Source organism: Fusarium fujikuroi, chromosome FFUJ_chr08 (assembly GCF_900079805.1).
Source record: "Fusarium fujikuroi IMI 58289 draft genome, chromosome FFUJ_chr08".
In the NCBI taxonomy this organism is placed as follows: Eukaryota; Fungi; Ascomycota; class Sordariomycetes; order Hypocreales; family Nectriaceae; genus Fusarium; species Fusarium fujikuroi.
In genome coordinates, this window is record NC_036629.1 from 661,412 (window position 1) to 687,890 (window position 26,479).

Consider the following 26,479-nt stretch of genomic DNA (forward strand, 5'->3'; position numbering starts at 1 on the left):
TCAGGTTCTGCTAGATTACCTCTATTTCAACAAAATTGGAGCTCTCCAGAATCCACGGTATTACTTGATCATCATCATCTGTCTCCTGAATGTCAATGTGGAAATAGCCAACGCGTCTGTATCGACGTTCATGTTCTGGGGCAGGCGTCAGAACGATCCCCACATGCGTATCTAAACTTTGAGAAGAGCCCATCCTTTGTTGGGCTCCGGAAGCGCAAGCTATGAGGAAGCTGTACAACTCGATGTTGTTTGGGAGGTCGTAGTCTGGATGAAATGGGCATTGGCGGTGGATATGTCGTATCCCTTGGCAATTCCTATGGACACAAATATCTTTGTGCATTCTAGAAGCAGAATTCTGACCATATTTTAACGAATCCGGAGCACCAGGCCGTAATAATCCTGAAACCTTGACGTAATGTTTCGTTGCATCTACCAGTAGACCACGGCCTACAAAGTCTGTTGCATCAGGCAGACCGATGATGTCCGCGAGAAGGGAAACTTGTGTGGCAGGCTCATAAATGATCTGCGGTCCTTGTACATCAATGCTGGCCCAAGACCAAGTCGGCGACCTCTCATGACAAGGTGTGCCTCTTCCTCCCCTGACATACCATAGCAAATCCCGGAGTAGATGCTCCTGCCACAGCCCAAATGACCAGGTGAGTTGTGATTTGATCTGAACTTGCTTTGCAAGACCAGCCAGAGCAACCAATAAGTCTGACTTGCGGCTCAGATTCGTTGTCGAGTACTTCCTGACGAGCTCATGCCAGAAGGAGAGAAATGCGTCGTGGGCAGAATCATCAAGCCCGTAGGGTCCAAACATGGAAAACAGAACTTGATAATCTGCTTTGGCAATAGCGCCGCTGTGATAGCATGCGTCAGATCCTCCCATAGCTCCGCAACGGAGCTCAGTCCTACACTCGAGATGAACGAAGTTACGAGTCAAGTGCACAGTCCGAGACGACAATATTCGCTCCTGAAAAACCCACGCTCTGGTATCGAGGTGAAAGCGCGCTTTATCGAAAGGGTGCAACAAACAGTGTGGAGTGCATGGCGGAACGACTTCATAGTAGAGATTCGTGCTCGCGTCCAGGCGACAAGATAGCTGGCTCAACGGATTTCGTGGCACGATCATGCTTGAGTTGCCATCAAAGCATTCGGCTGCCGCGATGGTGACAGCTGCGTTCCCGAAGATGTCGTTCATCTTGCCTGCCTGGTCAACCCAGTCGTCCGACGCTACAGAGGATTGACTCCCATCTTGCATGATGCAAAGGGCATCGATCCATAGATACCTAAACCCGAGACCCCTAACCACTTGAATAGAGTCTTGTAGTAATTTCGGCAAATCTTTGACGTGAATTTCTTTTTGAAACGCCGCCAGATTAGAGGATGTCATGACATAGGGCTTACTGAATCCCCAGCTGTAACTCAGGGCACAGTATTCTTTGGTGTGGTCATTATTGTCCTCGATAATCCGTATTTTCTCGACATTCTGGAAAGCCAAAAGATCTAGCAAACGCTGGGGTCGTGCCTTTGTTTCTGTGGAACCAAGAATCAGGCTCAAAAGATCGTCGCCGCACAGGATATGAGTACTCTGGCATTCAGTAATCCAAGATCGGATGAAGTTGGCAGTTGCATCGGAATAGGTCGTAGACTGTAGCGTCGATAAAAGGTGTTGATTGCCAGGTTTTATGCCCCCAAGGCTCTCTACCATAGATTAGCCCTGAGATTTCAAGGGCGCAATAAGTAATACCTGTGACTGGGCGTATTTGCAAAGTATAATCGCTGAGTATTTGATCATGGCTAAAGATCCTTGACTCTTCGCAGGAAAACAACGTAAGGAGAAAGGTACCAGCATCTGTGTCCAACATTGCTATTGAGATGTAGATAGGGCCATTCTGGTCACCAGAAAACTGTCGATCACCATGATCTCCGGTGCATCCTACAACGGCTCCAACGATAATGGAGCAGAAGTGGCAGCCTCGCGAAGCAGCAGATAGAATATCGGTGCGGCTGGGAGAGAAGAGAAGATGCTGTGGCATCGATGGGACGCCTTCTCCGCCGCTGAGAAGGACCTCAGGTCGGAATCTGAGGCATGTTGTACTCTCCCAGAAAGATGTACAGCGGGAGCAGAGAGTATGAGGTTGTAAAGTTCTGACATCAGATTTGTTGTCTGACATACTGGACGAGCTGGCTTGGTTCTTGTGAATGAGGCGACAGTATCTGATACCGGGAGATAGCCTATGGCAGGAACCTGAGATGTAGGACTTGGTGTTATCACGCATGAAGCCTCACACGTGATGTACCCAGCCAGTCAGTTCTCTTGGGGGTCGCATCGCCTAGCGCATCCTGTTGACATGGGATAAAGGTGTGGCGGCATCACTGAACATGGGAGGCTGATGTTGTAGCCAAGGTTCATCGTGTCGGGAAGGGGAAAAAGAAAAGGTTAATGAGAACGAGCCTGTAAGATGCTAAAGCCTGGCGACGCAGCTTGTGAGGATAAAGATGTGAAGCGAAGCACCAAGGACCCTTGAGGTGGGAGTACGCTTACCCCAGATATTATCCCGTCCATCCTGGTGGAGCCTCGAATGCGATCGCATTCAGAGAGGATCCACTACGAGCAACACCATGGGCAAGGGTCCTTTGACAGGAAACGAGCCACGGCCTTAGCAGAAACGTCACGACGGAAACAATGTCATATTTTAGGGAGTTCTTGTTATATAAATACCCTTTCTTCGCCTCCTGTGGCTCATACCCGAAGATAATCTGCAATGTGCGACTTTTATGACTACAATGTCACAAACAACCTCCCAGGCCCCTGGGCCAGCCATGCCAATTACACAACTTGACGGCATCAACGACAGAGGCTTAGCGGCATACCAAGTTCGCAATCAAAATCTCCCTGTTCGAGAAACGCCGGTCTCCAATTTAGGTAACAGCCATGACGCTTCCAGCTCCGATGAACACGGCATCCAGAGGACCAATTCGAACAAGACTCTGCTTCAGATCGCAACAGTCATGTCCTCACTCTGCGCCTGTGTCTTCCTCGCCGCACTTGAATTGACAATTGTGTCAACGGCACTTCCAACCATCGCCGCCCATTTTGCATCTGATTCGGGTTATACTTGGATAGGCACATCTTTTGTCCTCGCCCACACTGCCTCGACACCACCCTGGGGCAAGATTTCCGATATCTGGGGTAGAAAACCCATATTACTCGTCGCCAATGTCATATTCTTTGCGGGTAGCCTTATTTGTGCTCTGGTTGATGACCTGGCGGTCTTTATCGCTGGGCGGGCCATTCAAGGATTGGGCGCTGCTGGGATGCAAACGCTGGTGAATATCTGTATCAGCGATATGTTCTCACAACGGGACCGGGGGCTATACTATGGACTGACATCGATTGTCTGGGCCGTTGCGTCTGGCATTGGTCCTGTACTTGGAGGCGCACTTACGGATCGATTGAAGTAAGTCCGTGTATGTTGTTCGGTATTCTTACTAACAGTGTCCAGTTGGAGATGGTGTTTTTGGATCAACTGTAAGTTTCACCAACAAATCTTTCGAGCTATAGCTGATATCCATAGTACCAATCACCGCTGCAGTCTTTGTTCTCTTATTCTTCACCCTCAAACTCCCCTCTCCCAACACCCCTGTTTGGGCAGGCCTGAAAGCCGTCGACTGGCCCGGCAGCTTTCTTATCATAGGGGGGACTTTGATGTTGCTGCTTGGTCTTTATCTTGGCGGCGTGTACGAGCCATGGAATTCTGCAACAGTGGTGTCCCTCATAGTCTTTGGTGTGGTCACCGGCGTGTTGTTCATATGGAATGAGTGGAAGTTGGCAGAGTTTCCTGTTCTGCCAGTACATCTCTTCAAGACCTGTTCATCCTCTTCAGCATACGCCGTCACATTCTTCCATGCGTTTGTGTTTCTCGGTGTTGCCTATTACCTCCCGTTATACTTTCAAGCAGTTCTCCTAGCGAGCCCACTGCGCTCGGGTGTGTTACTTCTCCCTTTCATCTTACCCATCTCAATTTCTGCTGCTCTTACTGGGGCCTACATCCAGTTCAGTGGCAAGTATCTTCTTGTCTCTCGTGTCGGGTTGATGATCATGACACTGGGAATGGGCCTGATGATCAACCTGGACATTGACATGAACTGGGCAAAATTGATCTCTTTCCAGATCCTAACAGGAATTGGGGTTGGCTTGAACTTTGAAGGTCCCTTGTTGTCTGTTCAGGCTGTTGTGCCGCATAAGGACGTTGCGGCCGCGACCACGGCGATGGGCTTTATCCGAACACTGGCCTCAGGGATATCCGTTGTCATTGGCGGGATACTTTTCCAGAACGGAATGAAAGGCGAATATCAGACTCTTGAAGATAGTCTGGGTCCCGACCTAGCCAGGTTGTTCAATGGTGCGTCTGCGTCTGCGAGCGTTGATCTGATCAAGACCTTACCGACAGAGTCGCAGCTTGTCGTGAGGACAGCATTCTTCAATGCTCTAGACAAGATGTGGATAATGGTACGGAAACCGACCGATTCCTAATTCTTTTTTCATACTGATTTTCGACAGTATACTGCATTCTCCGGTATTGGTTTGTTGCTCAGTTTCTTTATGAAAGCGCATCATCTCAGCAAAGATCATCAGGAAGCACACTTGGGCATTGTCAATGAGGCGCGGGAATCAGACCAGGCAGGCGAGGTTGACTTTTCGACAGCCACCAGCGAGAGTCAGGAAATGCGACGCACCACTCCTAGACCCCGAGGTGTGTCGACAGCCTGATATGAAATAGCCAAGGAAGAGGATAGCATGACACTGCGATTTGTGGAAATTTATGAGCAGGCATCATTTGAACTGGAAGTTTAACCAAACTATTCTCATCAATTTCAGAAACATGTTCATACTTGCTTTGACTGATCGCGGCGATCATTGATGCGATTTTGGGCCACTTAGACCTGTCCGTGCTCAACACAGTATCAAGGAGCTATTCGCACCTTCCAGCTTGGCTGTTATCTTTCGACCACGACTTAACTTTCTGTTCACACAAGAGTCATCATTTCTCAGAAACAATTGAACCTTAAAAATCCAATGCCAATGAAGCTACGGAAGTAGATTAACCCGGCGCGTGTCTCTTCTCAGTTATCATTCCATCTTGCAAGAGCAGAGATGAATGAGCCATGTTCAACCAACACCTCCAACAGAAGAGATGCTTCATCATCGCTTGACGGTCAACCAGACGACTTCACAGAGCATAGAGATGACAACAATCCAAACCTTCCGCTCTTACATAGTCACAGACATTCTGCTACGTCCGGCAGTACCCTGTTGACTCCAGATAACACTCTCGACGATGAAGAGGCAAACAAAGTATTGGCCAAGATTGACAGAGCCATCATTCCATTACTGTTCATAAGCTATGTGTTAAATTTCATGGACAAGGTCATCCTATCCAGTGCTGCTGTTTTTGGACTTAGAGAGGATACTGTATGTCCACCATTTGATCTCAGACCTGCAACACTGACATTGTTGCAGCATCTCAAAGGCCAGCAATACAGCTGGGTTGGCAGCGTCTTTTACCTAGGTTATCTCCTATGGACATATCCAACCACTGTTCTCGTTACACATCTGCCAACTGGGAAATATCTCACAGTAAACACACTATTTTGGGGCTTGGTCGTTGCACTCACTGCGGCGTGCCATAACTTCGGCGGCCTTTTGGTCACACGATTTCTCCTGGGCGTCGCAGAGGCTACGATGACGCCCGGTTTCATGTTTCTGACTTCAACTTGGTATACGCGCGATGAGATGCCGACTCGTGTTGGAATCTGGTTTTCTGGGAACTCTGTTGGAGGCTTGGTAGCCAGTCTCCTTGCATTTGCAGTTGGTCACGTCGATGGAGCATCGATACGACCTTGGAGGTGGATGTACATCATCTTGGGCACCACGACTTTTATGTGGGCAATACCTTTGTTTTTTCTTCTTCCAGACAGCATTTCTAAAGCTCCTTTCCTCACGCCTAAGGAGAGAAGGATCGCGGCACAGCGTGTAGAATCTTCTGGTACTGGTGCGACTGAACATACGAATTGGAAATGGGACCAGGTCCGTGAGTGCTTGATTGACCCCAAGTCTTGGTTCATCGTGGGCATCGAGCTATTCACGCAGATTCCGAACGGCGGATCACAAAGCTTTGCGAATATCGTGGTCGAGTCTTTCGGATTCACGAATTTGCAATCCACACTCATCAACATACCTTACTCACTTCTATCAGCAGGTATCATATCAGGAAGCGGATACCTGGCTGGCCGATTCCGTACGTTGAACTGCATTTTGATCGTCTTTGTTATCATGCCATGTGTTATTGGCAGTGCAATCATTTACAAACGAGACAATGTGCCTCACAGCATCCATCTTTTTGCCTACTTCCTCCTCTCGAGCGGATCTGCAGCAATGCCTCTCAGCATGGCACTTGTACAATCGAATTATCGAGGCGTTACCAAGAAGATGACCATAACGGCCATGCTGTTCATCACATATTGTGTTGGAAATATGGCAGGTCCGCATTTCTTCCTGGAGTCTGAGGACCCATTGTATGAGACCGCATTCAAGGCTATCACTGTCTGTTACAGCTTGGCTACCGTCTGTGCTGTATGCTTAAGAACCTATCTCAAAGGTTTGAATGCAAGACGAACAAGAGAAGAGGGTATCGTTGGAAGTGCTGGCTCAGGGGGTGTTGTACGAGGGGATGTTCAGGGGCATCGAGATTTCTCGGACCCTGAATCAGATGTGACGGATTGGCAGGTTGTCGGTTTCAGATATAGACTTTGATCAATCCTCTTTTATTCACTCCGATGCTATTAAACTCACGCATGGGTGGTTTTCCGGCCGTCATTGCAGGACGCTGTGGCCTGGAACTGTCGATAACCTTGTCTGGGTATCTCAATAGAAAGATCAAGGCATCCAACCTACCAGGATTGAAGCTTTATTTTACAGTTCATAGCAGCAAAATAAATATGTTATTCAAGATAACCGCAAAGCTTACGCCGTTGTTATACCTTTCCCAGAAAAACTTTAATTGTTCACTGTCATATAAGACCTCTTCATTACCTTCGCCCACATTGCTAAGGTACCTAGTCTCGTCTTCAACTGATTCAGGTAAGTCACGTGGGTCTCCGGCTGAGTGTTTCACCGACCCGCCGTCAAATCGCCCCATATCATTTGAAAGCACCAAGGCACCCACTCTGAACTTTTGACATCCACAACGAAAGTCCAGCTCTTTTTCTGGACCATCAATACCTTTTTCTCAGCGCATCAGAAGTTTGATCGCGTATCGCTCGAAAATGTCGTGGAGAAGCCAAGGGATCACCGGTTCCAACAACATCCCTCTCGGGAAGCGTCGCTTTGGAGATGAGGAGGAGGAGTTTAATGGCAACGCTGGAGTCGATCGCGACTTGAAGCGTGGACGCGATCCCGAGCCTCGCGGCGACGCTGATGGACCTCGACGACGAAAGAAGCGAAACAGATGGGGTGATGCATCCGAGAACAAAGCGGCTGGCCTCATGGGCTTGCCCACTGCTATCTTGTCCAACATGACAAGTGAGCAGCTTGAGGCCTACACACTGCATTTGCGTATCGAGGAAATCTCCCAGAAGCTTCGCATCGATGATGTCGTCCCAGCTGACGGCGATCGGTAAGTTTTTCTTCGTCGATATATCCATGCAATGCTAACTCATGACAGATCTCCTTCTCCCGCTCCTCAGTACGATAACCACGGTCGACGTATCAATACACGAGAGTACCGATACCGAAAGAAGCTTGAAGATGAGCGCCACAAGCTCATCGAGAAGGCCATGAAGACCATTCCTAACTACCACCCGCCACAGGATTACCGTAGACCTACTAAGACTCAGGAGAAGGTCTATGTTCCTGTTAACGATTATCCGGAAATTAACTTCAGTATGATTGCTAACCCTTTAACCCTACTTACCAAAATTATCCCCTGTTTTTGTTTTCCTTTTGGAGTTTGATCAGACTCACCATCACAACCGGTGGTGTTTGAGGCCTGGTCCTTCATCGAATGGACTAACCCTTACACGTTCATCTAATCTTTGCGAATCAGACACTAACACTAGCTCTCTCGTACTAAAGTTGGTTTACTTATCGGACCTCGAGGTAACACTCTGAAGAAAATGGAGGGAGACTCAGGTGCCAAGATCGCCATTCGTGGCAAGGGCTCCGTAAAGGAGGGTAAGGGTCGGTCTGATGCCGCGCACGCAAGCAACCAGGAAGAAGATTTGCACTGTCTCATCATGGCCGATACCGAAGAAAAGGTCAACAAGGCCAAGAAGCTCATCCACAACGTCATTGAGACTGTAAGTCTGCCCTCAAGCCCCATAAGATCTATACTAACACAGTCCAGGCTGCGTCTATTCCTGAAGGCCAGAACGAACTCAAGCGTAACCAGCTCCGAGAACTCGCTGCCCTCAACGGTACCCTCCGAGACGACGAGAACCAGGCTTGCCAGAACTGTGGTAAGATCGGACATCGCAAGTACGACTGCCCTGAGAAGCAAAACTTCACTGCGAGCATTATCTGTCGCGTTTGTGGCAACGCTGGTCATATGGCTCGCGATTGTCCCGACCGACAGCGTGGTGCTAGCTGGCGCAACAACGATGCTGCTGCTCGCCCTGCTGGTCGTATCGGTGGCGGAGATGATGTTGACCGTGAATACGAGGTAAGAATCCGCTGTTTCTCCCTACTTATACAATACTAACACACATTAGCAACTTATGCAAGAGCTTGGTGGAGGGTCTTCTGGAGCTCCTGCGCGTATCGAGGCCGGCCCTGGCGCTCAGAACAACGGAGACGCGAAGCCTTGGCAGCGAGGCCCTACTGGTGGACCTGCACCATGGCGCAGCCGCAACCAGGATTCTAACGAAGGTGGATCGGCAGCTCCCTGGGCTAGAGATCGCGGTAGTCGCAACGACGATCATCAAGGCGGTAACGCTGGTGACAGCTACTACGGACAGGCTTACGCAGGTGCTTCAGGTGCCGCTGCTCCCTGGGCACAACAGGCTCCTGGAACTCAGGGTGGGTATGCTAGTTATCCTGGCTATGGTGCCTACGGTGCTGCTCCCGGAATGGGAGCTCCTCCTGGTCTTGGTGCCCCTGGCAGTGCGCCTCCTGCTCCTCCTGGTGCTCCCCCAGGCCTGGGAGACATTAACGCCTTTATTCAGCAATATGCCGGCGCTGCACCTCCTCCTCCGCCGCCTTCTGGAGATGCCCCGCCACCACCTCCCAGTGATCAGCCTCCGCCTCCCCCGCCTCCGGGTGCTTAAATGAGCAGACTAACGAGGCTGGTTGGTTTTGGGGGCTTTCTGACACAGCTTTAAACCTCAACTATAGTTTAAGAATCGATGTATAACCGGACACCGACAACGGAGGATAAGCGATCGTTTCTAACGTGGCAGCGAACTAACCACTGACTGCAATATGAGACTGCGTTTTATTGCTTTATATGAACGAGCTTTGATGTTCAGCTTGTGTTTTGCGAGATAATTCACTAAAAGCAAGGAACTAATCGCGTAGGCAATTTGTACTTGATAATTGAGTCGTTTTATTTATGATCTGTGTCTCCTATCGCTGTGATCTTTCTGAAGACTGTCTCCAACTGTGAAATGCCCTGTCTAGGGGAGGAAAGACAACTCAGGACCTTGATCCTAAATGACAGAAAGACTAAGGTAACTTGGTACAAGTTTAGGATACCTATTGCTGGGCTCATTTTAATACCCTATCAAGGTCGTATGTGTTCTCGCTCCCCGAGGCCTGTTTATGCACGTAAACTCATTTAATGCAGCTCATACATGCGTAGACCCCGCATTGCAGTGGTTCTGGCGTCATTGTACGTATCTTTTTACCTCCCAGATCAGGGAGCTTGGGCCATGTGACAAGGGAATGGAAGCTACGCAATCAGCAACAGTTGCCTCATCTTGGCTCATCAAGTTCTACAAACTTCATCTCGTTTTGGTACTCGACAATATTTTCGGTTTTTGGTGCACTCGAGTGAGGTGACTACGACGCGCTGAGGAAGTCGCGTTCTTGAGGTGTCTTGTGCAGTGCCTTCTTGTTTCATTTTCATGACGAGGGTCATCTGATCTAACTAGATCCCTCTCCCGTCTCGTACTCACTCTCCCTCAACTGCCTTGTCTTGTCTTGTCTTCCATCCTCTTGGCTCTTTTCTTCGTGATTCTCAGCCTCTGCACTACTACGCGTTGATTCGAGACCTGACCATGATCCTACAGCTTTAATCGTCATATACTTTTCACCTACCTTAGAATTCTTTTCCACTCCGCGACGCACTGACGTGGGCGCGTCACCTAAGATTACCTCAGCTCCAATTCAAACCAAATCATCATCTCATCATGAGGGCTAAGAATCCTCTTGCCTTCCGGCCAGGGCCTGTGTCGTTCTGGACGACTGTTATATATCTCGCTCTGTTTATTCCTCTCATTTGGGTTCACGAAACTGTTCCTTCAGCTCCGGCTGATCGGTCGCTGTATCAGGGCCTCAATTTGACCGAGGCATGGCTCGATCTACAAACCATTACTCGCGCCTATCATCCCTACAACAGTCACGAAAATGACCGAGTACGCGAGTTACTCATTAACCGCACCAAGGAAATTCTCGATCGCAATGATATGTCGTATACCACCGAAACGATTGGTGGTGTAGTTTGGCACTCAAGGTGAGTCTCCGTCGCTCTCTCATACGCACATCGTTAACATGAGTAGAACGTCTTCTCTGGAGAACCAAGATTCGCCTGTATCAGCTCAAGATAAGCCTCGTGGAGCAACGCTCTTCGATGACAGAACTTCTAACGTTTCCTGGACTTACAACACTGCTCGGCGCATGGGCTCTAATATCTCCAAAGGAACATGGCTGGGACAGTACTTTGAGGGCAACAATTACTATGTCTATATCCACGGCAAAAACGACCCTGAGGGCGAATGGTGGCGTGATGAATCCAAGTACAAGAAGTTCCGTGGCGAGGGCGGTGTTCTTGTCAACTGCCACTTCGATTCGTAAGTGATTGACAAAACTTTGCGTTTCTTTGACTGACAATGTTTCAGCGTTTCCACCGGTTATGGTGCCACCGACGATGGTATGTCCTGCGTGTCGATGCTCCAGCTCTTGAGCTACTTTACACTCAAGGGACGTCAACCCAAGAACGGCATCGTTCTGCTCTTCAACAACGCCGAAGAGGATGGGCTTCTCGGTGCCAGAGCCTTCGGCTACAGTCCCTTGTTGCTATTCATTCACACATTCGTCAACCTTGAAGGCGCTGGAGCTGGAGGCCGTGCGCTGCTTTTCCGTACCACTGACTTGCAGGCTGCCAAGGCTTACTCCAAGAGCCCTCATCCGCTGGGATCCGTTGTTGCTGCTAATGCTTTCGAGAGAGGTGTGATCAAGAGCGCAACCGATTACGAGATCTTCGCAGATGCCTATGGACAAAGAGGACTTGACATTGCTTTCTATGAGCCTCGCGCTCGGTACCATACCAACCAAGACGATACACGACACACATCTGTTAACAGCATTTGGCACATGTTCTCAGCTGCTCTCGCGTCGACTGAGCACCTATCGAAGACGACCGGCACCATCTTCAATGGCGACCGTTCCGATGGCAACTCTGATCTTGCTCAGAATGGCAAGCAAGCTGAGGGTGTCTGGTTCGATATCTTTGGTGCTGCGTGGGCCGTGTTCGCGCTTAGAGGACTCTTTGCATGGTCTCTAACACTTCTCGTCGCCACGCCGCTGATCCTCATTGCTTTCACGTACATCTTGGCTCGCAAGGATAAATACTACTTCTTTTCTAGAGACATCAAGATGCATCACGACATTAACGATGACCCAGTTGTGTTGGGCGGATGGAAGGGGTTCTTCCGCTTTCCATTTGCCCTCGCTTTCGCTGGAGCACTAACTATTGCATCTACTCTTCTGATTGCTAAGTTCAATCCGCTGATTATTTACAGCAGCGGGTACGCTGTGTTAGTGGCTTTTTCTCTCTGTTGATATATCAGAAACTAATGTCTCCCAGGTGGTCTATGACTCTTTCCATCTTTTACTTCTCGTTTTGGCTCATCATGCGTGGAGCCAGTTTTGTTCGCCCCAGTGCACTTCATCGAGGCTTCGTTTTGATGTGGCTCTTTGCTCTTGGCTGGGGTGTACAAGTTGTGTGTGCTGTGGCAGAGGACCGTATGCATATTGGTGCCCTTTATGCAACCGTTTTCTTCCAATCTGCCATTTTCCTCGCCTTGCTCATTTCTCTCTTGGAGCAGTTCGCGTTGCTGGGGAAGCACGACTTTGCAATGCAGCTTCACGACGCACATCAGGCGCGTGATGTTTCTAGCCGTGACACTGAGCAAGAATCGAGACAGCAGACAGAGAGTGAGCCTGCTCATGCTGAAGCGGAGGATGACGAGGACAGATCTGAGGATGCTACCGAGACTACGCCGCTTAGAGCCGGTGAATCGGGATACGGGTCCAACGCCCCGACTTCGTTTGCCAACACCTACCGCCGTTCGGTTGCTGAAAACTCACCCTCTCCGCCTAGTATGCGACGATACCAGCCTTTCGAGCATGAGCAGAGTTGGTCTGGACGCCTTCCTACGTGGACCTGGATTCTCCAGTTCCTCTTTCTGGCTCCCGTACCGGTGATTCTGTTTGGAAACATTGGCCTGGTTGTTATGTCTGCTACTCAGATGACAGGTACTGACGGAGGTAGCCTCCTTGTTCCTGTCTTGTCATTGGGCATTTTGAGCATTTTCTTGTTGCTCCCACTCACGCCTTTCGTCCACCGTGTTACTCATCATATTCCGCTGTTCCTCTTGTGTGTTTTCGCTGGCACCTTCATCTACAACCTAATCGCATTCCCGTTTTCCGATAGTAACCGTTTCAAGTTTTACTTCCAGCAAGTGATCGACTTGGATAACGGTACCAACACGGTGTCTATTGTAGGACTCGAGGAATATGCACGATCTGTCATCAGCACCCTGCCGAGCACTCTGGGCCAAGAGATCAAGTGTCAGCCAGCTGTTGGACGTGATCTTTCGGATTGCCAGTACGACGCCTCGTCGTTGACACCCAGACTGTACAGGAATAAAACTCCTGATGATTTGATCTCAGTCGAGACGATATATGGCAGCGATGGTAGCAAAGCACGACTTCGAATTGATGCCATTGACTCAAGGCTTTGCTATGTTCGCACATCACGACCCATCTATGGATTCGCCGTGGATGGTGCAAGCCCAAGAGACCCTCGTTTTGGAAAGTTCCCTTCAGAGGGTTTCAGCAGCGTCCAGCTCTGGCGCCGCGATCGAGATCGGCCCTGGACATTGAACTTGTATCTGAACGAGGCGAATACCCTTTCTGTTCTGGACGACACGACTCAAAAGGAAGTCGAGTCCCAGGGGGGCCATGAATTAAGGGTGCGGTCAGCGGAACAAGCAGTTGATCGTCTTGAAGTCACTGTCAGCTGTGCTTACAGTGATGCCAACACGCCTGGAACAATCCCTGCTCTTGATGAGCTTCTCAAGTATATGCCGACTTGGGCGGCAGTCACCAAGAAGAATGTTGGACTTGTAGAAGTTCGTAAGACTCATAAAGTCTGAGGGAGGATAGATAGTACACGAGCATGACCGGAACCTGCAAGATTTGGCTGAAGCATTTCTAGAGTGGCTCCTGAGTAAGGTTTCAAGGCGTGGTGCTAGCCATGGGTTGGAGTTTGGGACTGATTTGATGCATTGGTTTGGTTTGGCTTGGCCTGTTGTTTAATGATTGAGTAACCTGAGTGCCATAACGAATATGACTGTCGAATATGCTAAATGGCCTCAAGGGTGTGTGAGTGAGCTTTGGTACGGCAATGCCACGGCAAACATTATTTGACACCAGACTTTTTGACTAGAAGTCATCTCAAGACATAAATGTACAAGGAATTAGACACCAGTCAATCCAGCGCTGTGGAGGTTTTCACGTTATTCAGTTTCGTTATCTAGCTACCGGGTAGCTCGGGTTGGTCGAAAACTCCGCCAATGGATTTCGTCATCCCTTATCTTGAATATCACAACTTCACTTCAGCATTCACAAAACTCAGCAACGTGGAATGGCATCTCAAACATGGCTGCCCTCAGAACGCTCTGGAAACGTTCAACAGAAAGCCCTCATCCACTACATCTGTGGTAACCCAGGCCTCATCGACTACTACACCGACTTCCTCAGTCATGTACGCGGCCTTTTAGACAAGATCGAGACAGACACTGCTTACGATATTTACGGCACAAACTTGCTCGGCTTCAGCGACGATGATCATGAACCATTCAGCTCAAAAAACAAACCCTGGGATTTGGAGGGACAGATTGAGGGTATGTACGAAATCGTTGCGGCCAAAGGAAAAGGGTACGACTTTGTGATTCTCATGGGCCATTCTGTTGGGTCATTCATCACTGTTGAGATCTTCCATCGTCATATGAAGAATCCGGAGCGAGCGCCGCACTTGAAGCTTCGACATGGATTTCTGATATGTCCGACGCTTACGCACCTCGCTCGATCATCCAATGGTGTGCAGTTCGAGTTGTTGCGTCGATTCATTCCCTTCCTCGACACCGCAGCTTGCCTACTTGCACGTCTTCTTCTCGGCCTTCTAAGTGTTGCAAGCGTTACATGGATCGTTCAGCGCCTTCTGGCCTTTACACCTGCGAGCGCAGACATCACTGCGCGATGGTTGAAGAGCAGAGATGGCGTGTTGCAGGCGGTTCATCTGGGATTGACGGAACTGGAGATGATAACTGAGGAGAAGTGGAACGACGATCTATGGGACACGGCAGGAGAGGATAATGGAGTCCCAAAGTTCTTTTTGTTCTATGCCAAGAAAGATCACTGGATTCATGATGACGAGAGAGACGGCATCGTGGAGAAGAGAGGAGATAAAGCGAGGATTGTGCAGGATGAAGGGGATATCCCTCACGCGTTTTGCACGAGAGAGGGTAAGTTGACCATCGAAAAGTTTGTGGCGGTTGCTAACAAGTTTAGATGCGAGCTTAGAAGTTGCAAGGAGAGTCTGCGGTTGGGTCGAAGAGATCGAAGCAGCCAAGAAGTGAAACGAGGTGAAACAAACCTGGGTCAAGAATACGAGGCCCAGTCCCTTTGTTCAAGGGCCATTTGACAAACAACAATAGACGTGTACAGTGAGCATTGGCCCATAACTGAACATCACGAAGCTGACTCCCAAAAGACTAGACAAGTTTGCCACGATCTTATGCATAATAGAAATGATTTCCATTGGATCTCGATCGAAACTATATAATCAGCCACATAATGAAATGGTTGGCCTTGTCTATTTACGGCGTGACATCGCTTGCAGCACTCCCCGCATGAGGCCGCGTAAGGTTTTCGGGCGCCGGTTGTGCCAGAAACGGCGACAGACGTCGACCACTTTTTTCACTTGGAGATGACTAGTCATGTTTTGCTAGGTCTACTTCTAGGTGAGTGTTTACTCGGATGATGAGGATTTTGATCACGATTTTGGTGGTATGATTCTGACTGTCTCAGTTTATTGATTCATCGCTTTCGGTTCACGATCACTTGAGGGCAGAAAAGTGAGACAAGTGTCACTGGTATATTTGCTATATTCTGGTGGTTCAAGACCATTAATTATTAACCCGTGATTCCAATCACAAATCCGAATCCAATTCCCATGTACACATATTCCATTCCTCCTCGTTACTTTCCTTTCAGCTCGTAACAATGCCTGTCACCTCACGTGTAAACTGAGTAGTTTCTCACAATGAGGAATTGGCGCTCATAATTGACTCCATTTACAGAGCAAGGGCCATGAGGGCAGCCATGGCCATGGCGCCGAGACCCTTGAGGCCAGCAGCGCTGTTCTCGCCGACACCTGAGGGAGCGGGAGTGCTGGTGGCACCGCCGGCAGCCTCGGACTTGGTGGTGGGAGTCTCGATGACGGGGGGAACAGCGGTGGTCTTGCTCTCAACGACAGGAGGGACAGAGGTGGTCTCGACGGCGGTGGTCTCGACAGCAGTGGTCTCGACGGCGCTGGTGGTGACGACAACCTTGGTGGAGGTCTCGACCTTGGTGGTGTCGGCCTTGGATGACTCCTCGGCGGAGCCGGAGCCGGAGCCGCTGCCGCCGGAGCAGAGCTTCTCGGTAGCAGGGAGAACCTCGTCTGTGGTGAGTCAGTATACGAATGTCTTGTGTCATGTATTTGTGAGTAGGAACTTACTGATGGCAACGTCGGAACCACACTTGGTGATCACACAACCAGTAGCGGCGCTTCGGACATCGTCGAAGCTCTTGCAGACGCAGGCGAGATCGGTGGTCTCACACTTGGTCTTGCTGGTGATAGCGTCGTCAAGGCAGGGAATAGCGCACTTGGGGACGTCGCTGAGGGACTGAGCCGAGACGGCGGTGGCGAGGGCAGCAATAGCGAAAGAGTACTTCATCTTGAAGGTTGTTCTTGGTTGTCTTTTAAGTTGATAAACTTGTTGATATGCGAGAAGACACAACGAGTGTAGAGAGGCAAGGCTGAAGCTGATGCTGAATTGGTCCAATGGAAGCGAGTGGATGAGGAGGAGAAGAAAGAAGGAAGCCTGAGAGATGGATGAGAAGAGGCTTTATGTATGTGAAGGTTGGAAAAGGAATCTCAATCAACAAGTCAGCTCGACTTGGTTAGAGCGTGACGGTGCCGTTGCCCGTTAACCACTACAGGGAAAACCAGCCTCTTTTCCTGCAGACTTGCAGGTCAACTTCTTGTTCTTGATTCTGATCCTCGTCCTTTCTGGAGTCTAGTGTGAGTGGACTGTGAACTCGGGGGGAAGGGGGGTCGGGATACGATGCGACGAGCCGGAAGCTGAAGTGGGCGAATGGGAGGTCGAAAGAAGGACAGGGAACTCTTACCAGGGAGGGGGTTTCTATTCTTGCTGTGGTAACTGACCAACTCAGGGCGTGTAAGAGCTTTTGTTATGCCGCTGTGAGAGCGGGGCGGGCTTCCGGATTCGATACACACGGCCGAGTAGATCGACGAGGGGTGGTTGCCAAAGTCTGGGGCGAGATGCGGAGACGGGTCTAGCGCTAGGACATGTGAAGTTCTCTCTAGACTCCTCCCAGGCTCTGAGAATGAACTTTTCGGAGATTGACCTCGAAAAAGAACTGTCTAGTCCATCAGAAGAGAGCAAAAAGCTGGAGATTTCGATCCACCCCCGGATATTGGACAATGCTCCCCTTTTTTTTCTCTCATTGAGATTTATTATTACGATCTCCGGGGTAAAACAAAGCTTCAATGCCTGACATTGGAGAAGAGAAAATATGTACTGTAACAGTTGCAGCGAGTTGACGCCATTAGGAGAATCCTTCAACGGGGACTTTGAACTTGGACTTGGCCAAGTCACATGCTGGACTGCAAGGGTACTGATTCCGAGGGCCGATTGATGGGGGAGCTTGGAACTAGGCCCGACTTGAGCGGCAAAGCCGAAGAGGAAGAACTAAATAAAAAGAGGGAAAAGAGAGGCAAAGGAAAACAGGTTTGATGATGAGGCAACCAACCATTGACGCCAATGATGCAGGAACAAAAGATGCTAATGGGTTGACAGTTGTGACTAGAGTTGAGTTGATGGCAGGCCAATTGACCACTATTTCTACTATCTTTAAGTCTACAAGACTTTAACATGCTACGATCTATTCCTAGACAACAAATGGACCGCTAGTTAGCTCCTCTGCCTTTTGGCAGCTCTCTCAAAGTCAATGCCTGATTTCTCTTCCTCTCTCTTACTCATCAGAACTCGACCTCTCCAGTGCACGGTGTCCCAAAACTCCCCCGCATCTCACATTCTACACCCACTAGCACCCCCTGTAGCCGGGAATAAAAGGGGACCCTGTCAGGCTTGCAGGGATCTTGACCAACTGCCTTCCTACACTGGACAAATGCGCTCGAATTAACCGCTCTTTTCGACCGCCACGCCGAGGCTCACATGCGAGGCAACGGAAGTGTCCGAGTCTTCTAGCAGGCTCTACAGCACACAGTAGTAATTACCCTAAATTATGTTGGTTGGTTGGTTAGTTGGTAGGTAGGGAGTGATGGGTACAGTACTGGAGGAGCTGAGCAGAGAATCTGGAGAAGATGTCGTTTAGCGGGATCTTTCTTAGGCGGGAAGGGAATCGAAATGGTCTGATCGCTATAATTGTGGACAATATCCGCCGCTGCCGACTTGGCGAACATGCATGAAAGACGAACCGTCGCGGTAGCATTTCCTATTAAAAATCATGAGATTCAAGATCTGATTAAACTTATGTGAGCTGAGCTGAATAAATCCACATAAACAAATGCAGGTAGCACAAGAGATCTGAATCTTCATAATGCCCTTATGCATCGTCACCTATATGCCCACCTCCTGCACCGTGAGACGACGGTGACGACCGACACCACACCCTCAGTGAGCCGTTGTGCGGCGTAGTTTCCAGGGGCAGACGAGGTTCTGATTTTGCAGCGATTAAAATAGCCGTATGCAACCATCTCAGCTCGGGTTTGCATGCCCACATACTCTACAGGTCGTGTTGGTTGGTAGATCTGCCTTGCTTGGTGAACTTTTCGAGACACGGCGAATCTCCGTTAATAAATGTAAGGAGAAGGCTGAGCCATAACTTAGAGTTTCAAAGGATTGTTGTACATATACCGAGGCTGAAGATCAATTGAAGCATATGAAGCTGCCTACTATTGTATATCACGCTGAAGTTGACTTGTTCCTGAGAGTAAGGGAATCATCGCCAACATGCACGGGGAGTTCCCGTCTTGCTTGATTCGCTAGAGGGTATTTACCACCAATCACCCTCGAACCCCTGCATCTTGGCGGGTAGGAAAAGGGCTCAGAAACTTGGACAAACGTCATTTGTTGAACTTTTCCAAGCTTCATTGAGGTTCAGTTTCATGGAAAAGATAATCTGACGTCGAATTTTGGTATTCCAGAATATGGGGATGAAACATGCTGTGACGCAAGGTAGGATTGGAGCAACTTGGCTGACGGTGCTAGAGATGATTTACAAGTTTTTGGAGATTTCATGCAGGAACTCATGATGGGAGTTGTTGGCATGCACCCTGATTCTTGGGGGATGAATCTAGGTAGTTGAGATCTATCTGCAATGAACTGCCAAATTTGCTTATTCTACACACCAAAGGATCCAGGTCCCATACCTCCCGCTCTTCAACTCTCAATCCCATCGTTCATAATCAGGAAAATACCTCTCATGAATCCTCCCGGCGTACTCCATCAAACTCGAATGCTTCCTCATTATAGCCGCTGAAGTCGGAGCTCTGAAAATGCTATTAGTATAACCCCAATCTCAACAACAGAGCAACTCACGCTTCGCAAATCAACGATGAAGCAATGAACCCAAAGATCGTCGCATCAACCTCTGTAGGCTTATCACCACCAAGAGCCCAAAACGGTCCATCACCCTTCTTCCGCATCCTCGCCTCCGCCAGTAAAGCCTCAATGCTCTCCCACACTTCCTCTCTCAACTCGTTAACTTCTTCATCTGCCAAACGGCCTGTTCCTTGCCCATACGCAGTCCTTGCATTTGCACGAGCTGCCAAATATCCTATAACAACTTGTAGAAGCCATGGCATAGAAGCAAAAATGCTGGAGCGCATGGTATAATAATTATCGCACCATTTCTCGCGAGTACCGTAAAAGTAAACCTTTTCCTCCAAAAGAGCTCTGAATGCAAGATCCTGTGCTTTCTGAACAGGCGTCAAGCTTGCATTAAGATCAGGAATTAGACTCTCGTCGATAAAGCGTTTGATAATGAACGTCGAATCGCTCAAAGTCTCGCCTTCAGCTTCAATGTACGGGATCTTTCCTCGTGGTGCAGTTTTCGGCGATCCTTCGGCTACCCTGTAGGACACGCCGGCGAAGCGAAGACGAGCTTCGAGTTTGATGACGAAGGGGGACCATGGAAAAGCGGTTGGCTTTCCAGGGCCACGAAAGATGGTGAATTGTGAGGCTTTGTTGAATGCCATTATTATTGATGAATTGCTTGAGGAGCTGCTATTCTATTCTATCTGATATATCGTGACTTTTTATAATTTGGTGTTTTGGACTTCGCGGTTCGGTTGTTGGCCGGACTTTGAGGCGTTGTCCGGGGCTCCACATCGGCACGCGAGATGCAGAAATGTCGAGTCCGGCACGGAGCCATACCATGAGGAACGGGCCCGTAATCTTCGGCGTCTATTCCAACCGCTTTACATACATATCAGTATCAGTTCTTATCATGATAAGATGCCGATAGACCGTGTTCGGACCGACCAGTGTACATCAGCTCATCATGTTCCAAGACTACCCAAAACGGACATTCCGCAACATCACGAAATCTCTTCAACAAAAGGAGACTCATACAACGCCATTTCAGATTACAAATGTTCTCGTCTTGTGAATAGCTGCTAATCGATATAAAAGGTTGAGCCACTGACTAAGAAAACAGCACTTCCTCGCTTGGACCTTCACTACATCTCCGACTTTCTCGGCCAAATCCACTGTATCCTACCAATCGTGGCGCTCAGCTCGCCCGGAGTCTCCAAGAATGGCGAAGCATCCGTGGGGAACGACTCCGCACCCATGACGGAATTCCATCTTGTGGAGGCTCTTGGAGAAATGGTGAGAACTTACCTCGTAACTTATAAAAGTCAAGACCATTCGCTGTGAGAAATATTCTTCAGAAATAAGCATCAAGTTAAATACAATCAGTTAGTCAATATGAGCGGGAAAACATTCAACGTTGGTGTCGTGGGTTATGGGTAAGTTCCATCAACCTCTTCGTGATACCATCAGCTGACAGCAATAGCATGTCTGCCAAAATCTTCCACATCCCCTTCCTCACTCAAACTCCCCAGTTCAAACTCCACGCAATCGTTCAGCGCTCTCCCAAAGAGGGCAACTCAGCACCTGCTGACTACCCTGATATCAAGCACTACACAGACTACAAGGATCTCTTCGCCGACTCTGCAGTCGATCTTGTCGTCATCAGCACTCCCCCCAACAACCACTTTGAGCTCACCAAAGCTGCTCTCGAGGCTGGGAAGCATGTCTTGACTGAGAAGCCTTTTGTTCCTACCTCTGCTGAGGCCGATAAGCTTATTGAGATTGCCAAGAAGAACGGAAAGCTCCTTATTGTTTATCAGAACAGACGGTGGGATGCTGACTTTGTTACCCTCAAGAAGATTATCTCTGAGGGCACCCTTGGACGTATCGTTCAGTTCGATAACCACTTTGATCGTTATCGTCTTGTGCCCTCCAAGAACTGGAAGTTGGACCTCCCCCTTTCTCAAGGTGGAAGCGCTCTATACGACCTGGGAACCCATCTCATTGATCAAGCCTACGTTCTTTTCGGCAAGCCTCAGTCCGTCCATGGCCGTCTTCTCTCTCAACGAGAAGGCAAGTTCGACTTTGAGAACCCAGACGGTGTGTCAGCAGAGTTGACCTACCCCGACGGTCTCCTCGTCAACATCCGCATCAGCGTCCTCAGCGCCGAACTCGAGCAGCCTCGCTTCTGGGTCCGCGGCACAAAGGGAAGTTTCCGCAAGCTCGGTCTCGACACACAAGAAGATGCGCTCAAGGCTGGTGCGAAGGCTACTGATGCGGACTTTGGAAAGGAGGACCCTGCTCGGTATAAGTTGGTTGTCGTTGATGACAACGAGAAGGCCAAGGAACAGACTATTTCATCCATCGAGACGCCTACCTACAAGGCTTTCTATGCTCAGCTTGGTAAGGCTGTTGAGAGTGGAAAGGAGGAGGATGTTCCTGTGAAGGCATCTGAGGCGAGGGATGTTTTGCAAATTATTGAAGGTGTTTTTGAGAGTGCCAAGACTGGCAAGGATGTCACTTTTGCTTAGAGCAGTTGGGGATATGTAATGATTTAATGAAGGAAAAGTTATGGATTGCAAGAACCTGTGCCTTTGCGCATATGCCATGCCGTAAGAAGTGGTCTGAGAATCTACCTGCACGAAAAAGCCTGAAGCCTGATCAATGGTGGAATAGTAGTTATCGCCTAGTTAACATTGCCCGCGGGAGCAGACAACAAGTATGCAGCTCGTGCGTAGTCTATATGGAGCACCGTTGCTGATGATCCTTAATGAGCTTCACACGAGTGCAGTCTATTCAAGAAGGCCCTCGTATTATTGTGCCTACAAATTGCAAGCCTGGTAGGCCGCATACCGAATGCTCAATGTCACAATAAACTTCACAAGATCATGCTAACATGGAGAATTTCGAGTAAATAATAAGACGAGTCTCCAACTCATCATCTATCCAACCCCTATATAAACTTCCTCATGAATCCATGTCCTCAAGATCACGGCGCTTCAGATAGAACAAAACTCCAATGCGTTACCCCCATAATCAAATGTATATATGCAATCTTTTCCTCTACTTTTCATTCATTTTTTAAATGGCGAGCATAAATCCTGCAATAGCTCCAATGGCGATAAAAGCACTGCTGGCCTTTGACGCTGAGCTTTCCACCTCGATCTGCTCGCCGATGAAAGTAGGGTTATACTCGCTCGGCTCTCGTTCATCAAGAGTTCCGTTCCAGCAGTAATTCGTGAAGCATTCCTGACACTTATCAGGAACAGTGGTGTTTGTGCGGTCGAAGCTACGAGAGAGCATTGCGCAGCCAACGCAGATGGGCCAGTCCTTGTCGCGCGTGCCGTTGAGCATGGTGGCTACAGCGTAGCCGTTCTCGATGATGGCGGAGAGCTCGGAGGTGTTGATGCTCATTTGGAAGGTGGAGATATTGGAGGAGTAGACGTAGGGGTAGTTGGGGATGTAGACGATGAGGGGTGAGGGGTCGGTCATGTTGGTTGCGTTGCAGCCGAAGAAGGTTGGGCGGGTGTTGAGGCCCAGGTTGAGGAATGTGTTCTTACCAGGGACAGAGGGGAATGATGAGCCCTCTGAGATGTTGGTCAGAGAGCGCTCGTAGGTGGCGATGGGAGATGCACCATTGGGCCAGCCGTAGTCAGTGTCGGCGGAAGAGTCGAAGGAGAAGACGACATCGACCTCACGGTCTTTTCGGATGTGAGGATAGTAAGGGATGTTCTGAAGGTCTTCACCGCCATCGACGAGGGTGAGTCGCTCGGAATCGGCGCTCAGGTTATGTTCATCGTTCCAGCCCTTGAAGGGGTTAGGAGTCCAGTCAGCAATGTCGTTGTTGTCAGAGCCAATAGCTTTGAGAACAGAGGTTACGGCCTCGACGGCGATATCCGGAACACCGTCAGGAACGTAGTTGTTGTCGTCTTCATTGAGATACAGAACGATCTGGTTGAAAAGACTGCTAGAAGTTCCCATGACAAAGCCAGCGTTGTCAAAACCAGCAATGCAGGACTTGTCCTTGGGTAGCTTGCCGTTGTCGAACTCGGAACCGACGTACTTGAGAGGAACGAAGCCTTGGAGAACGGGGTCGTAAGATCCAAGCTCCCAGGGGGTGAACTCGAAGTTGGTCGCGTTAAGACTGATAATAGTCTCGTTTGGCGCACGACCATCCGCAACGATGATTGGCATAGGGGCCTTGCCCTCAGAGAAGTCAGGATCGTCGGCAAGGGAAGACCATGTATATGCAGGGCCACCATCCGTAGCGTTAATCAGCTGGTACGACAGCATGCGGCCCCAGTAATCCGTCAGAGATCGTTCATAACCAGCATCCTTCTTATCGGAGACAGCGTCGAAAATAGTATTGTAGTACTGGAGAAGAGAGTAACTCTCAGGGCCCTCAAGGATCGAATTCTCCAACTGCCAAATTCCGGGATAGTTCACGCTCTCCTGGACAGAAGTAAAGTTGTTCATCATCAAACTGCCCACAAGCCATCCACCGCCGGAGAGACCAGAAAGATATGTCGCACTTTGTAGAAGTCCACCAAGATTTCCATCCTTGTCGCTTCCATCAGAACGAATATCCCAAGCTGCCAGCGCGCCAGCACCGCAAAGCATAGCGCGGTAGCCACCTCCAGAGATAGCAATACCAATATTTGGAAGGGCAGTAGGATCTGTCTCAGCATCTTTGAGGTACTCCTCGCTGTCGAAACCGGGAATCGCTAGACGCTTCAAAAGGGTTCGCATAGGGGCTATGGTTTCGTTGCGACGCTTCGGGATCCAGTCGCGCTCCATGCTCGAGATTGAAGAGCCATTTCGGATCGTCGGTCGTGTACTGGGGCAATCGACTTTGGAGGGTACGTAGCCATCGGGGGCTTGAGGCGTGCCTCGTTTTGATACTGATCGGGGAGAGAAATCTGAATTGGAGATGGCGACAAAAGCGTCGTCAACTGCGATTGGATCACGTTAGCTCCGATCCGCGACCCCAAGATCTAGGTAGGAAAATCTATGCGACCGCGCCACACCAGCTTCCATGCGCTCGACGATATGCGCGGTCGCGAAGAGTGTCGACTTACTCGAAGGCGCAGCAGTGACGGGATTCAATGCGGCACTGGCAGCCAGCAAAAGGGCGAGGCCCGAAGAAATGGCCATGGCAACGGCCTCGGGCGGATAAATGAGCGATAAGAAGGCGGAAGCTATTCACAGCCTCGGAAGGAATGGAAGCGAACAATTCGAGTTGTTGCTGTTTGTTGTATCGATGAATTGGTGATCGGACCGAAGAAAGGGTGGTCCAAGATGAATAAATGCCAAAGAGTCAATATGCAAATAAGAAGAAACTGGCCCCGAAAATAGAAGAAATGAAGAGAAAATAAGGGAATAAAGAAAAACCAAGAAACACGAGGTCGAGGTTGTGATGCCGCTGGGTATAAGAAGGGTATGTAGAAGAAAGGAAAGGAAAGGATTCAGTGTGGGGTGGTCAGTTTAATTAATTGGCAGTATCGTCAACGGTTTGGATCCGTGCTTTTGGGTTCAGCCAGGGCAAGGCGAGGCAAGGTATGGATTGAAATAGAGTAAGAGAAAAGAGTTCAAGGTTCGTATTAGATATTTAAGAGTAACACTTAAGCTTGTCTTTCTCTCCCTCTCTCTCATTCCGTCAGTCATCAATCAGCCAAGGGCCACCATTTTCTTACAGGCGTTGGCCTTCATTCTCCCTCTGCCTCTGCCTCTGCCTCGTTGCCAAGAATTCGCCCAGCCCTGCGCCGCCTCTCTGAGCTGTATCGGTCTGATGCAATGACACAGGCTGTGTGACACTGTACTTACTGCGTTCTGTTTCTATTTTAGAGATGCTCCGCGGAACGGAGGAGGGATTGTGGCGAACAGTCAATCCATCATCAGTGATAATTGTTTGAATAATCGTGTTTCAAGGTCAACTCGCGTATGATAATTCCCGTTGCCCTTGTATCGAGTTCAATACATGTGACATGAACGACCTCTTTGTTTAAGTTACTGCCCACCACCCGCTAACATCCCCTGCATCACCCAGCCACTAACAAGCCTTAAAGCCGTTCCAGGAACACCCGCTGCATGATTTCAACAAGTCCAACCGCGCGCCGCCTCAAACAATGACCTCACCTCAGACTCCTATTGTCATAGCAAGTCCTCAGTAGAGTAATAAGAAGATCACCAAAGGCTGAGTATTGAGATCCGCGGAATATAAGACCCCCAATGACATTACAATGGAACATCAAACAACTAGAGTCGGCTGATCATGGGCCATCAAAATATCCCGATCCACAAGCACTCGGAACGTTTGAGGAAAACCCCTGGCGGCGAAATTAAAGGGAACCCGCCCAGCTCAAACCGCCGTTGCTAATCTCAGAGAGAGCCAAGACGGCTTGGCGGCTCTTTTCTGATGCTTCTTCACATGGAATATGATCACAAGAGCGCTTAGATACTCGTATTGTTTTGAAGGAGTTCTCGCTAAACATCCGTAAGACAGATATGCATTGTTCTGCCACGTAACTGAGCCACTTGTCAGCTGTTGTGGACCATAGACAAAGATCTTCTGCTTCGTTTTATGCACTGCCATCTGTCAGCGCGCAGTGAATCCATCTTGAATTACCGTCGCCTCTGAAAAGGGTAGTTGCTCACGCTGAGTGGCTTGAATCCATGTTCGCGGACCGCCCATGGCTTCACTACTCGGCCGATCCGGAGTTTTGAAGCATACGCCGCTTACTGCTGCGCGCCATCTTACTGCAATTGGCTGCGAGTTTCAGCCCTAAGCCTGTCCTCATCTTATTCCCATCTCGTGTTGGAAGCTCAGCGAAAGCAGTTCAACAGGGACCCCGAATTGCATCTGTGTTACGGAACACCACGTATGGAGTAACAACAAGTCGGTGACCTACTTTGGTATTGGTTCAAAGTTGTCTATATGCTTATTGGTAGCCTTATAATCTTGCTTGTAGAAGCATTTCGAATTCTTATCGCACCCTAATATTGCCAGCTCTCCTCATGACTTCATTATTATCCAAACGTATGGGTATCAAATAATCGCCAATAT

General features: G+C 49.3%; 10 protein-coding genes; 6 read left to right on the top strand and 4 right to left on the bottom strand.

Annotated features, from left to right (window-relative positions):
• Window positions 1-10: 10 nt before the first annotated feature.
• On the bottom strand, window positions 11-2,177 carry FFUJ_13820 (related to tol protein; the record flags this gene model as incomplete). XM_023581577.1 has 2 exons in its annotated part: window positions 11-1,704; window positions 1,751-2,177. 2 exons carry the CDS (start codon window positions 2,175-2,177, stop codon window positions 11-13), a joined length of 2,121 nt encoding a protein of 706 aa, XP_023434254.1.
• Window positions 2,178-2,790: 613 nt separating this feature from the next.
• FFUJ_13819 (related to DHA14-like major facilitator efflux transporter (MFS transporter)) lies at window positions 2,791-4,777 on the top strand (the record flags this gene model as incomplete). XM_023581578.1 has 4 exons in its annotated part: window positions 2,791-3,464; window positions 3,510-3,535; window positions 3,582-4,516; window positions 4,568-4,777. The coding sequence occupies 4 exons, from the start codon at window positions 2,791-2,793 to the stop codon at window positions 4,775-4,777; spliced, it is 1,845 nt and encodes a 614-aa protein (XP_023434255.1).
• Window positions 4,778-5,161: 384 nt separating this feature from the next.
• FFUJ_13818 (related to permease of the major facilitator superfamily) lies at window positions 5,162-6,820 on the top strand (the record flags this gene model as incomplete). XM_023581579.1 has 2 exons in its annotated part: window positions 5,162-5,479; window positions 5,528-6,820. 2 exons carry the CDS (start codon window positions 5,162-5,164, stop codon window positions 6,818-6,820), a joined length of 1,611 nt encoding a protein of 536 aa, XP_023434256.1.
• Window positions 6,821-7,332: 512 nt separating this feature from the next.
• FFUJ_13817 (related to branch point bridging protein (MSL5)) lies at window positions 7,333-9,330 on the top strand (the record flags this gene model as incomplete). XM_023581580.1 has 5 exons in its annotated part: window positions 7,333-7,682; window positions 7,731-7,948; window positions 8,141-8,364; window positions 8,412-8,726; window positions 8,776-9,330. The coding sequence occupies 5 exons, from the start codon at window positions 7,333-7,335 to the stop codon at window positions 9,328-9,330; spliced, it is 1,662 nt and encodes a 553-aa protein (XP_023434257.1).
• A 1,083-nt stretch (window positions 9,331-10,413) lies between these two features.
• On the top strand, window positions 10,414-13,662 carry FFUJ_13816 (related to aminopeptidase Y; the record flags this gene model as incomplete). XM_023581581.1 has 4 exons in its annotated part: window positions 10,414-10,736; window positions 10,783-11,073; window positions 11,122-12,039; window positions 12,090-13,662. The coding sequence occupies 4 exons, from the start codon at window positions 10,414-10,416 to the stop codon at window positions 13,660-13,662; spliced, it is 3,105 nt and encodes a 1,034-aa protein (XP_023434258.1).
• A 491-nt stretch (window positions 13,663-14,153) lies between these two features.
• Window positions 14,154-15,147, top strand: FFUJ_13815 (uncharacterized protein; the record flags this gene model as incomplete). XM_023581582.1 has 2 exons in its annotated part: window positions 14,154-15,033; window positions 15,080-15,147. The coding sequence occupies 2 exons, from the start codon at window positions 14,154-14,156 to the stop codon at window positions 15,145-15,147; spliced, it is 948 nt and encodes a 315-aa protein (XP_023434259.1).
• Window positions 15,148-15,864: 717 nt separating this feature from the next.
• FFUJ_13814 (uncharacterized protein) lies at window positions 15,865-16,509 on the bottom strand (the record flags this gene model as incomplete). XM_023581583.1 has 2 exons in its annotated part: window positions 15,865-16,232; window positions 16,290-16,509. 2 exons carry the CDS (start codon window positions 16,507-16,509, stop codon window positions 15,865-15,867), a joined length of 588 nt encoding a protein of 195 aa, XP_023434260.1.
• A 2,758-nt stretch (window positions 16,510-19,267) lies between these two features.
• FFUJ_13813 (related to glutathione S-transferase) lies at window positions 19,268-20,078 on the bottom strand (the record flags this gene model as incomplete). XM_023581585.1 has 2 exons in its annotated part: window positions 19,268-19,370; window positions 19,420-20,078. 2 exons carry the CDS (start codon window positions 20,076-20,078, stop codon window positions 19,268-19,270), a joined length of 762 nt encoding a protein of 253 aa, XP_023434261.1.
• Window positions 20,079-20,811: 733 nt separating this feature from the next.
• Window positions 20,812-21,947, top strand: FFUJ_13812 (related to oxidoreductase; the record flags this gene model as incomplete). XM_023581586.1 has 2 exons in its annotated part: window positions 20,812-20,852; window positions 20,900-21,947. 2 exons carry the CDS (start codon window positions 20,812-20,814, stop codon window positions 21,945-21,947), a joined length of 1,089 nt encoding a protein of 362 aa, XP_023434262.1.
• A 550-nt stretch (window positions 21,948-22,497) lies between these two features.
• On the bottom strand, window positions 22,498-24,570 carry FFUJ_13811 (probable lysophospholipase; the record flags this gene model as incomplete). XM_023581587.1 has 2 exons in its annotated part: window positions 22,498-24,368; window positions 24,444-24,570. The coding sequence occupies 2 exons, from the start codon at window positions 24,568-24,570 to the stop codon at window positions 22,498-22,500; spliced, it is 1,998 nt and encodes a 665-aa protein (XP_023434263.1).
• Window positions 24,571-26,479: the final 1,909 nt, after the last annotated feature.